The sequence below is a fragment of the Aulonocara stuartgranti genome, assembly GCF_965226115.1.
Source record: "Aulonocara stuartgranti genome assembly, chromosome: 10".
NCBI lineage: Eukaryota > Metazoa > Chordata > Actinopteri > Cichliformes > Cichlidae > Aulonocara > Aulonocara stuartgranti.
This window is the reverse complement of record NC_138946.1, coordinates 34,160,038-34,172,537: the sequence shown is the minus strand read 5'-3', so window position 1 is coordinate 34,172,537 and position 12,500 is coordinate 34,160,038. Positions and strand designations below refer to the sequence as shown.

Below are 12,500 nucleotides of genomic sequence, written 5' to 3'. Positions count from 1 at the left end.
TGCTTTCCATGCTCTCAGTCTCACCACCTGGAGGCTGCCTGATGTTTGTCAGCTCCTCGCTTACACACAATATTCCCCTGCTGTAAACTCGCCCATGTGTGGGCAGCCTCTGATTAAAAATAGCCGCATTGTCGCTCTGGCTCCCAAACATCTGTGAATGCCAGAGCTGAACTGCAAACGCAGGATGGAGGAGACCGCTTTGCCACCGACGTGGCCGTTTTGGGTCGGAGGGGGGTGGTGGTGGTAATCCTGAGCTTTGCGTGACTGGCGATTTATCTCAGGCGGCTCGGAGCAATGTGTGGGAAAGGAAGGAGCTGGCAGCCTTCATTCAGAAGCGCAGAGAGATTATACGTGCTGTGCTGGTGGCAGCGAAGCCTCGGATTTCAACGCGAGGTTGTAAAACTGAGGCGAAATCAATCATCCGTTTGCTTAACTGTCACCCACAGCCACACTACAGTTCACATTCTCTTTAAACAAATGTTCTCTTTCTTTTCCATGTCTTATTTACCGGTTGCACTTATTTAGCGTGCTGTTTTTGTAACTCATAGCAGTTGCTTGGAATTTGGGCTTGTTGCAGCCAGCGTCCTCGCAGCCAGACGCAGGCAAGCCCACACAGGTAGCAAGGACCGCAATGACTCCGCTTAGCTCCCGCCTACCGCCACTACCATCACCGTCACTGTCAACACCAACAGTGTCGCCATGACAACCCCCCCGCTCAGTTCCACTCATCTCCACGGTGCTCAAGTTCACAAGAGCTTGAGGTTTTAACGACACCTGTTGATGACAGCGTGAAGCAGGGAGAGATGTGACTCCCATCTGCTGTTTGAATAAAGCCTCTGATATTATTGCTGAGTGTCAGCAGCTCCCATAAAGGAGGGGCGGGGGCATGCTGCGACTCAGAGGAGCTTGCTTTGTTGTTGTTGTTGTTTGTTTTAATCTTCCGTGTTATCTGTACTATTTTTAGGCTGACTGTTTAGTAACTGCAAACAAACACGGTGGACAAAAACGTTTTTCTTTAATTGTCGGTGGGTCAAATAAAATCAAATGTGCTCTGACGAACTCTGATGTTCTGGTGAGTGAAGGCGCCTACAGTGAGGGCGGCGCCTGTGAGTGTTTCATTACAGATGTGCCCCAAAGCACGTCAGCTGATTGGATAAGCAGACGGACGCGTACATAAAGTGTCTGATCTAAACACATAGAAGTTTATAGGGAAAATTCAAATATATGTTTAAGAACCATATATGGTTTAAAATGTTCACGGGTTACAGTAACTTGTCTCAAGTATCAAATACATTTCCAGAGCACTGGTTAACTGGGTGTAACTAGTGGTTTGTTAAACATACACATTCATACATTCAGTGCTTTGTTTTTTTTTGACATAATGTTGTTGCTAGGCAGCTGAGGTAGGCAGGGCAGCACGCTCTCTTTAGAAAGGATGCTTGTTGGGGATCGCTCCAAAGGAAGCATGTTGGGATATTTCATCCCGTTCTCCAGTGAGTTTTCTCAGGCTTTCCTGGACTTTGTATCAGCCAGCGGTTATTCCATGCTAGCTTAATGCGAGGGGCTGAAGTAAACTGTATGAAGGTATTGGAAAAAGACGCTGTAGACCACAAGTGCCTTTGAGGAGAGAAAAGAGCATAAATGTATTTACTCAGGTTTCCACTGCCGGTGCCCGCCTGCCCTCTTGCTCCCTGCTGCCAGTGCCAGCCACGGTTACAGCACATTTGTGATTTGCGCCTCCACTGGAACTTTCCTCTTTCTTTGACTTAACTGCCGCGGTCAGGTTGTCAGGAACTCCAGGATTTACAGACAACCCGAAGAAAAGGAAACCTGCAACCAGCCATTCCCAGTAACAAGTCACGGTTATCCTGCATGTCACCAGGATGTTATGCAAGAACACCGCCTCAGAGCTGCATGTGTTGGATTCAGATTTATTAAGACGGCTAACGATAAAAGCCAGACAAATATCAGATTTTTATAATGTATAAAAGCCGTATTAGGATTTACATTTCTAGCACATGGAAAGTGTCTGTGGGAGGCTGTGGCAGTGAGGGGAGCAGGAGTCTGTGGGTGGGCATTTGAAAAGTCTCTCTTTTCCTGCCCTCGGCCACCTGTAGCCCCCAGCCATCTCCCACACAAACACAACAACACACACGCTCTCCCACTCGCGTTCTCTCTGAGCCGTGTCGGAGGTGGAGAAAGGTACCTCCGTCCCATCGAGATGAAGGCCATCACCTCAGGTGTCAGAGCGCTGAACAAATGTCATGAAGAGATGATGGAAAAAAGCTCCAGAATTGCGAGACCACTCTCACGTGTAAGCGTGCTCGTACAACAGCAGTGCCGCTGCCTGGCGAGGAAAAGCAGGAGTTTTGGTGCCGTTACGTTGAGAAGTCGTGATAGCTGAGCACTCTGAGCTGGCATTAATGAGTCACTTATTACACAAAGTAATGAGCAGCTCCTTCTCTTCTTCTCTCCTGCTGGAAGGAAACAACTGAAGAATATTACATCTGTCTAGAGTATTTGGAGCAGCTTCCCACTCCTGTGCGCTGACATCATTGTCACTGACTGCATCAGACAATCCATTAATCACAAGTCTGCCCTGTTATTATGAAAATATTTCCGTTAAATGTTCATTGTCAGGACCTGACACAGAGGAAGTAATAACCATTTTGTTTTGGCTATGAATTATGAGTTTAATATGCAGGCTTAATAAGCAGACTCGAGACCGTTGGCGATGGAATTAATTTGAGCCTTTAACGCAGGGTTCAGGTGTGGTTTGTGTTAGAGGAACAGAGAGGACACAGAAGGAAATAATCAATCATTTTACGCGACTCCATCAAGGTTGTATCGAGCTGTTGTTTACCTGCAGCCCGAGCCTGGACTGAACCCACCGATGCTTCAGGATTTATTGTTTCAGCACGGACGTTAAATAGGGACGTAACTGAGTGCCCATCTGCAAAACACCGAAATGAGCAGAACTTGTTACCTGTTGTCTCTTTAACTGGTAGATGAATGGCTTCTCATGTGGTGCTTCTGCACTCTGAGCACTCAGTGCTTTATGCAACGTGCTCATTCAGCACTTTTTTTCTACATAAGTGCTTCCTGTCTAACATTCGAACACTTCCCAGCTCCTCGGGAGCATCTTGGCCATCTTTCCACTAAGATGCTAATATTTGTCCTGCAGACCGGATCCAACCACCAACCTTCTGATTAGCAGATGACGCGCTCTACCTCCTGAGCTGCAGCTGCCCCTACACCCTTTACTGACGTGTGTGTATTTGTACAGTACTAATACTGCATCGATTATAGTCGTCTGAGGATTAAGGCTCTTTTGTGATGGGAGCAGAATGTGAATCATTTTCAGGAGAACACGAGCAGATCAAGGTTTTCAAATAGTTAGAGAAATGATCATTGAGCTGTCTACAGGTGCTCTTTCACACGCTGTCATACAGGCGCGTTTTTAACCCCTAACTGCTTTCTATAAACCGGTCACACACATTAACAGTGGATCGGTCGTCGCCTGATTAGCAGGTGACCCGCTCTGAGCTGCAGCCACCCCTAACTCCAGTTACCTGTAACTCCTGATGGAGTGATGTAAAGGTGCTAACACAGGAAGTCTAAATGTAGCCCAACAGAGCTGCTTGCTTTTGTACATTTGATTTTAAATCTCTTAATATTTTTCTTTTAGTTGGTGACAAGGTGCCTGCTGACATCAGAGTGACCTCGATAAAGTCCACCACCCTGCGCGTGGACCAGTCCATTCTCACAGGTATTTATTACATCTCACCAGAAGCTCCTCTCCATGGCTTCCCAATAACTGGTTGCAACCAAGATTTCCGTTGATGTTTTTCTCCTCACTGTGTTTGCTTTGAAGCACGGTCTGATAATCACCTGCTACACCTCCAACCGTCTCGATTTGTTTTCTGTAGGAGAGTCTGTGTCTGTCATCAAACACACCGACCCTGTTCCTGACCCTCGAGCCGTCAACCAGGACAAAAAGAACATGTTGTTTTCTGTAAGAACCCCCGACTCGTGCTTATCTTCAGCTTTCAAATCAAAAACTCATGTTGTCACAGACAAAGCTACATTAGTCCTTACATTTGGTCACGTAGTCAAAAGCAGTAATGGCAGCTATCACATTCTTTCACTTGTCTCGTGGCCAAACTCGTAGTAATCGGCCATGTTGCTGTTTGTGAGCTGGTGACGGAGTTTGTCTGTTTTCTCCCAGATGACGGCGGATTTGTGCTGACTTCCCTGTGCGTATGTCTCTGTCCTTCTCTCAGGGCACAAACATTGCTGCCGGTCGTGCCATAGGTGTCGTCGTTGCTACGGGTGTCTCGACAGAGATCGGGAAGATCCGTAATCAGATGGCGTCGACGGAGCAAGAGAAGACACCGCTGCAGCAGAAGCTGGACGAGTTTGGCCAGCAGCTCTCAAAGGTCATCTCCCTGATCTGCGTGGCTGTGTGGGTCATCAACATCGGCCACTTCGGAGACCCGGTCCACGGGGGCTCCTGGGTTCGAGGGGCCATCTATTACTTTAAAATTGCCGTGGCCCTGGCAGTGGCCGCCATCCCCGAGGGCCTGCCGGCCGTCATCACCACCTGCCTGGCCCTCGGCACGCGTCGCATGGCCAAGAAGAACGCCATCGTCCGGAGCCTGCCGTCTGTGGAGACCCTGGGCTGTACCTCCGTTATCTGCTCTGACAAGACGGGCACCCTCACCACCAACCAGATGTCTGTGTGCAGAGTAAGTGACAAACAGTCCTCCTGTGCTTCAGGCTTCCCAGGTTTACGCCGAGCATGCTGTCGAATACTGCGGAAGGAAATGAAAATCTTCTGTGACGATATTGCTTCTGACTGAGATTCAACTCAGCCAAAGTAGAGTAATTAATTCCACCTTCTATCATAGTGCCCGGCACTTCTGGGTCTTCCCTCTCAAAAAAAATGTTTTCCAGGTGAATACTTTGGGATTGTTGCTGCCAGTCTGTGCAATCCTGATCTTTTTGTCTCTCTTTCCCCCTCTGAGGTTTTCTTTTCATGCACGTGGAGCTTAAAGAATGCTGAGAAATCCCTGTGGTGCCGTAATGTTTGCCTCCGTTTGGCAGATTCGAGATAGCAGCTGGCAGGAGCAGCACAGGCTGGCATGACCTAGCAGCACCAGCGCGGGCTGTTAGCGGTTAGCAGTGACGGGTTCCAGAACGTCACCTGAACAAACACAAGGCCCTGAACCTTTCTCTAGCTTTCAGTATACGTGATAAACACTGAAAGATTTTATCCACTGTTCACAATTCACAAGTGCTCGTATGGTGCACAGCCTCACCCTTCCCTTTGTCTGTTAGCGTGTGCGTGTGTGTGTCGCTTGCTAACCGACTTTGCTGTAAGCGCAGAGTAAATACCAGCACTGCTGTTTGACTTGGCTCCTGGTTCGAGCTCTGCACACATGCACACCCTAATCTCAGTTAACACCTCTTGTCCTCACGATCTCCCATCTCACCACAATGATGACCTCGTTAGTCGAGCAGGGCAGCATCAAAACCCTGTTTAGACGAGATATTGTTGGCCGCTTATTGGTTTCCCAAAGAGGAATTGATTGTATTGATCAAAAATTATGCTCTAATTAACCAGTTCCTTTTATATATCTTGGGAAAAAAGCTTAATTGTGTCCTAAGAATAATGCAACAGGCAAATAAGAGCAAAAATTAAGGGAACCCACAGATACTGGTGGATAGTCAGGTTGGACCCACAGAGGTCCACGTCGGGACAAGAAGAGCTTGGCTCTTTATGTTAGATGGAGATGCTATCGATCAACAAGATGAAATGCTGCTCTATAAATATCCCAACAGGATGACTTCCTATAGGCAGGAAATGAAAAAGCAACAGTAGCTGCTGTATAATCGGCGTCTCTGTGAATTCCTTTCGACCTCAAAATGGCTTCAGAGCCGACTCTCTGTTCTTGTCGTACGAACGCTCGCCCCTCCTTTCTCCACGAGTCGACGTGGAGCGTCTGAGTGATTAATGCGTAGCTGCAGGGAGTTCCCTCTGGCAGCAGGGACATGGAGGAGTGATCTCACCACAACCCTGAAATGCTCTCAGGCAGGCAGACGTTGGTAAATATTGACCTTCTGCTTCCACCTATACTCCCCGGCTTGCTGCTCTCAGCTCTCTGCCGTGAGATAAGGAGCATACACGTTTGCGTTGTTGCAAAGATGAATCAAGCTTCCGCTTTGCAGGTTTTTTTTTTTTTTTCTTGCACCACTTGTTTCCTGGTGATAGGTCCGCTTCATATTTAGCTTCACTTTCCCCCTTCGTGGTGCTTGTATGCTGAACCAAGACTGCCTCCGTCTGTTTTTTAATGCTTTCTGTGCGTCACCATTTATACTCTGTTTGCTCAGGCGTATCCATCTGTGCTTATTCCTGTACTGGTCTGCAGCCAGTGGCCCTGATAATGCCATGTGTCTCCCTGGCCTCGGGGGTATCCCCATATCAGCAGGATTTCCAGGGATTCCCCTCTGCATCCTGACGTTATACCTCTGTTTTCCCTCCTCTCTCACACTCTGACCGGCACGCACTAAAAAGCCTTTCACAAATGCACATCAACAGCTGCTCACCATTCATCCCCATGCAAGCTCAGAGGAAATGAGTATGGAAAAAAACGTTTGATAGTGGTGGATCTCACTGTGCCGTGTTTCCTTGGAGACCACAGCGGATCAGATCGTGAGTGAAAACTGACCACGGATGAAAGAGCAACCTCATCTTATTCCTTCGCCTCTGCTTTGTGAAAGTTATTGTGTCGCTCTGTGCTCATTGTTGATTTATTACAGAAGAAAGGAACAAAGTCTGATGGCTGACCTTTGTGAAATAAAGAAGTGAACAGAAGGTCGGCGCTGTTTAAAGGGCATTACCTCCCAAAATGAAATGGAAAATCTTGGAATAACAAGTCCCACTTTTTAAACAACAGTGTTGTATAAACCCGGCTAAAGGTTTTAGCCACTGTAACAGGACAGCTCTGTTATTTGTAATACAACTGTTGGCTCAGGTTACAGAGTGGCCAGATGAATAGGTCCTTCACAGTCACTGCAAAAATGCAGCAGGGCAAAGTAAAAAGGTTCCCTTTACAAACTGTAGTTGGAAGTTTGCAGCCTGCTGTCTGCAGCTTTTAAACCCAGCAACCCTCGTCCTGGTTCCCTCTGATGAGCTTTGTTGCATTTGTGATTGAAACTGTCATAAAAAGGGTTAGGCATTCATTTTTAATGGTTAGGGTGAGGGGCTAGGGAAACCAATATGTCAATGAAGGTCCTCACTAAGATAGCTGAACGGGCGTGTGTGTGTGTTGCTAAAACATCACCGCTTTCTTAAACATCACTGCTAAATGAAGAAAATTTCAAGAGTGTCGACTGGATACAAGGAAAATAAATTAAAAAATATATAAAAATGACAGTTTTGCTCACTGGTTCGAGCTGATCTGACTGAGAAACCGACGCTGCATGCTCCATCACATGATAAAGGTAACGGCCACCCTGCACACAGTCACAGTCACTGAGTGGAGACAAAAAGGAAGCTTTTAATGCTGATATCTGAATCCAAAGTGACAAAGTCCAAAAGTAAACATGAGTCCAGGACAAGTCTTTCCCAGACTGGCTTTTAAAGAGGAGCTGCCCCCTGCTGGCCAGGAGTTTAAAAGAAGGTTAAAGGCAGCTTTGACCAGGGTTACTTTCAGAGCCAAAGAGCTGCATGTAAAGTCTGTGGGCCACTGAGTAAATGTACCACTCTGCTGTCATGGAGAGTTTTTATGTGAATAATAGCTTAAAAACTGCATTTTCTGCAAACAACGGCGGTCTCCTCTCAGGTGAAGTCTGCCGCTGATCAAGAGCTCATTTGACACTAATCGGTGGGTTTAAGTCAGCGACTCGTACACGCTCGCAGTTACAGGAGAATCGAGAGGCAAGAAAAGGACTTTGTTCAGTCTCAAACTAAGTCGAGCTGGGCATGTTGTCCATGGATGTCTTATCTTTAGAAGTTTTCACAGAATATTGTTAAACGACTTGAGGTCAATGAAAGTCTGTTTGCCTAATGTCTGTCCCATTGAAATGAGCAGCGTGGACACAGTCACTGGAATATGGGCGATGGCGTATCCTGGCCCCTGTTCTCCCTTCTGTTTTTACTGATGCATTAGCATTAGCAGTACATCGTGAACTGCGCCTCCTGGGGGAAGTCTTGTCAACAAAGCAGTCAACAAGTCCTTGAAGTGCTCTGGGAATGCAGCTCTGTCTCCTGCTTTCACTTGACTTCTTTTCCATCAGTTCACTACAGCGTGTTTCGTAACCGGGACCGATGAAGCCAACTGCAACTCCCGTGTTGCTTGCATGTGTAGAGAAACAAAGAAATTGGAGAAAGGAGTGCCCGTACGGTGCAGACGCCGGTATGCAGTAGGGGCTGATGTTTCTGGATCACAGCAACACTTGATAAACAGAACTCCTCGTTTGTGTTTTAGCCTTAAAGACTTCCTGTTTACAGCAAGTATTTACTTTTTACTGCTTTAATATGTTCAGTACGTTTCTGCTTTGCCTTGATGGTGGCTAATTTTAGCCTAATGTACTTTGTAAATGCCATTACTAAGTTACTTCACCAGCACACTTCTCTGTTCTGGCTGCTTTCACACTATAGTCTAATATTTACAGTTATATCCCAGTCGTTAGCAGCCAGCTGCTAATCAAGTGCACTGGATTAGTTGATCAGCAGCTGTGCATCTATAAAAGAAGAAGCTCTGGCAGTTTGCCGGCATGAACCATTTAGGTGTGTGTTAACACAATGCAAACTTCCCAGGAGTTGACGTCCCAGCAAATTCCCAGACCCCACAGATCTCACTGAAAAAAGCCCAAGAGCTACAGACTCTGCAGGCCTCAGCATGTTAAAGGTTACAACAGTGCAGTCAGAAAAGAGCCTGAACAAGTACGGCTTGGTTGGAAGGGTTTGGAAGCCGGCTCGCTGTAGAAGGAACACGACCGTGCGTCTGATCAAACCGCGAGGCTCCTGGAACAACGTCTGCACATATGAGACCAAAGAGTCTGAACAACCAAACGCAGCATATCAGCACAAACGGCTCAGCAACTGTGCGTGAGACAAGAAACAAATCTGCAACAGAAAAGGAAACGAATCAAAGCGCTGCAATGGTCCACGTCAGGTATGTAATCGGTTCCCAGGTTGCCTCCAATGCATTCATCTCAAACTTCAGTATGAGTCAGGGATCACCTGAGCCACAGCCGACCAATTACAGTTCAGCTACATTTCTTGATTGTGATGCAACTGAAAGGGGCAAAAAGCAGGAGTGTGACTGCTTTGTGCTTTCAGTGTTTTTTTTGTTATTCACATTAAGTCACGTGTTCGTTATTGTAGTAAGCTGTTTGACTTAGTTCACTCAGTTCTTACAGTAATCGCCAGCCGGTTTCTCTTGGTCCACAGGACCTCGTCAGTGGGTGGATCCAATTAGCTACTGAAAATATGAAATTTTTTTTTTTTTTTTTACTGCTCCAAAATCTCACACAATTTGAGCGGTCATTATCTTTTACAGCAGTGGACAGCTGCGAAACGAGGAGCAGCCACAGTTGTAACTGGCTAAAGGTCCCACCTCTGTTTGCTTTGGTCTTTTTCTCTCTCCAGATGTTCATCCTAGACAAGGTGGAGGACTCCAGCTGCACCCTGCACGAGTTCTCTATAACTGGTTCTACGTATGCCCCTGAGGGACAAATGTGAGTACCACCATTCTGGATTTATTACTTGTTCTTCCTCTGTGCTTTAATAACTCATTACATGGAAAATGTTTGCTGTTAAGCCTTCCAGATTTTTCATTTTTTTTACCAGCAGATTCTACACTGAATGAAAAACAAGTTAAAGCGTCTCTCTCTCCTTTCCCAGCTCCTCCTTTCTTCTTAACCAGATAAAACATAAATGCAATAAATCGATGTGCTCTGAGATTTGATGCACCGTCAGTTTGCAGGAATAGTTTGAGTAGCTTTGCTTCAGTTGGTGCAGCATAAAAACAGCGAGCAGTCCCAGTTGGTTGTGTTACAGCACATGTGGCTTTAATTATATATGCCCCATAAGTCTCAGTTGTACTTTACTCCCAGTAAGCACCTTAATGATCGACTATTGTTAATGCAAACTTGGACAAACTGAATTTTTGACCCTTTTTGACGTTGCCTGTGACACTTTTGAAATCTCAGAGATGTAAACTGTGCAGCAGTGAAGGCAGGTGGCCTCTGAGCACAAGCGTTCAGCAGACAGGGGCAGGGTGTTGCGGTTCATTGTGTATATACATGCTGTTTGTTTTGCCGTTTGCTGACTACATCGCTGTGACTCTGGATGAACCTACGGTTTCATAACAGCAGAGTGTGGGTTACTGTGTGGGAGCTTCGCTAGCAACGGTTGCAGTCTCTACTGGGAAGAGATCCATGGTTGTCATGCAGTGAGCACACACACACTCAGATACACTCCTTACTGCCGTCCGAGCACGGTTTCTCCATCAGCTGTGGAACGTGAACCCCATTCATGGGTATTCGTGAGATTGCCGTGTGTGCAGTGAAGCGAAGTGTGACGTTTTATGTGTGTGTGTTGTTCTTTCAGACTCAAAGACAACAAGCCTGTCCAGTGTGGAGACTATGATGGACTTGTGGAGTTGGCCACCGTGTGCTCGATGTGCAATGATTCTTCACTGGACTATAACGAGGTCATTAGCACACACTTTGAACACTTTTAAGCTCCAAACAGATCCATCAGTCTAACTTTCTACGTAGAATTACACGAATGATATTTTCCATAATTATTAGCCCTTAATCACACTCACTGCTTTTTTTTCTTTTTGTCCAACTGAGCTAATTTTACTCTGGTATGATCTCTTTTCTCTGGTTTGAATTGCTTTTCTCACCTATTTGTCATCACCATGGTATCATGGTAACCATGCTGAGGATAGAGGCCAGGCATGCAGCACTTCTAAACTCCATCGTATCTGCGTCTGTTCTCATAAATGGCTGTTTCTCTGCTAATTTTGTACACTTTGGATAAAGAGTCTGATTGAGCCAAACCAGGAGAGAGACAGGAGAGTTCCAGAGGAGCCGATGCTGGAGGGGAGCGAGGTGTTTAATTCCCGTCTACGGCCAGTCGCACAAGCAAATGATGTGCGATGTGCCGTTACTGCTTCATCTCGACTGCCGGCTTACTGCTGGCGAGGACAAGCCACTTTGCATGCATGACTCAAACGCAATGGTGGAGGTCGTGGCGAATGACTTGCAGATATCCTTTCAGCATGTTTGTCCAGTCAGTCTTGAGCTATTTTGACTCCATGGAAACGAACATGAAGCCAAACAAGTGTCTGCTTCTAAAATAGTTACAAATATTAAACATTTAATGCTTGTAATAAACACAAGTGTACCAAATGTTGAACACTCCAACTTTTTCAGTTTCATTCAGTGCTCTTTTATTCATATCCTAACAACAGCAGTCACCATAAGGTAAAGGCCCTACAATAATACAGAAAACCCAACAATCATATGACCCCCTATGAGCAAGTACTTGGTGACAGTGGGAAGGAAAAACTCCCTTTTAACAGGAAGGAACCTCCAGCAGAACCAGGCTCAGGGAGGGGCGGGGCCAACTCCCGTGACCAGTCAGGGGTTAGGAGAGGGAGACGGGACAAAAACCAGTCCAAGGAAGAGCTGATCAATGTGTTTTGATGAATTTCTTCTCTCTCGCAGGCCAAAGGGGTTTATGAGAAGGTGGGCGAGGCCACAGAAACAGCTCTCACCACCTTGGTCGAGAAGATGAATGTCTTCAAGACGGATCTGTCTGGACTCACCAAGGTGGAGCGTGCCGGTGCCTGCAACTCAGTAAGTTGCCACTGCTGCATGATCCTAGTGTGCATTTAAAGTACTGCTGCATACATGAAGCTAACACGGTGGTTTAATAGTCAGCTGTGTGAAGTCTTGCTGACTTGAGATGAAACAAGTAAAAAGAGGTGAGCTAACCAGACCTCAGCAGGTTTCTCTTCATTTCTGCTTAAAGCTGTTTAAGCTTGACTTCCTACTCAAACTGTAGACCTGATATCAAACTCACAAGCAGTGCGGCTCCTTCCTGCCTCTGTGCAGCTGTTGGCGTGCTCTTATGAACATGTCTGACACGATACAAACTTCATAGGCTTCTTACGGCTCAGTCCATATGCAGTAGGTGATCCAATTAGATTCTGGAGCAGACGTTTGCATGAATTTCCATATTGATGAGGGGACGTGGGTTTGCCAAAAACCTCACACTTTAAGTTAGTCAGTTTTAGGCTGACTCCAGATGTGCAGCATCCAACACTCGGAAAATGTAAAATCTGATTAGTTTTTAGGGACCGTCCTGTTTTATAGTAATAAAGAAGAACAAATATTACCCTTCAAGTAGTATTGACACCACTTTACTTTTTTCAAGGCAGTCAACCCAATTTTTTTCAATTAATTATGTATTCATG

The 12,500-nt window shown here is 46.2% G+C and overlaps 1 protein-coding gene across 2 annotated transcripts in view; it reads left to right on the top strand.

Moving 5' to 3' along the window:
- The window catches only part of atp2a3 (ATPase sarcoplasmic/endoplasmic reticulum Ca2+ transporting 3), a 43,585-nt gene that overhangs the window by 17,886 nt on the left and 13,199 nt on the right, over window positions 1-12,500 (top strand). For both annotated transcript variants that reach the window (XM_082549270.1, XM_082549271.1), the window contains 6 exons: window positions 3,689-3,769; window positions 3,930-4,015; window positions 4,284-4,748; window positions 9,659-9,747; window positions 10,622-10,724; window positions 11,749-11,880. In XM_082549270.1, the coding sequence (XP_082405396.1) occupies window positions 3,689-3,769; window positions 3,930-4,015; window positions 4,284-4,748; window positions 9,659-9,747; window positions 10,622-10,724; window positions 11,749-11,880 (956 nt within the window). The remainder of the gene's footprint in view (window positions 1-3,688; window positions 3,770-3,929; window positions 4,016-4,283; window positions 4,749-9,658; window positions 9,748-10,621; window positions 10,725-11,748; window positions 11,881-12,500) is intronic.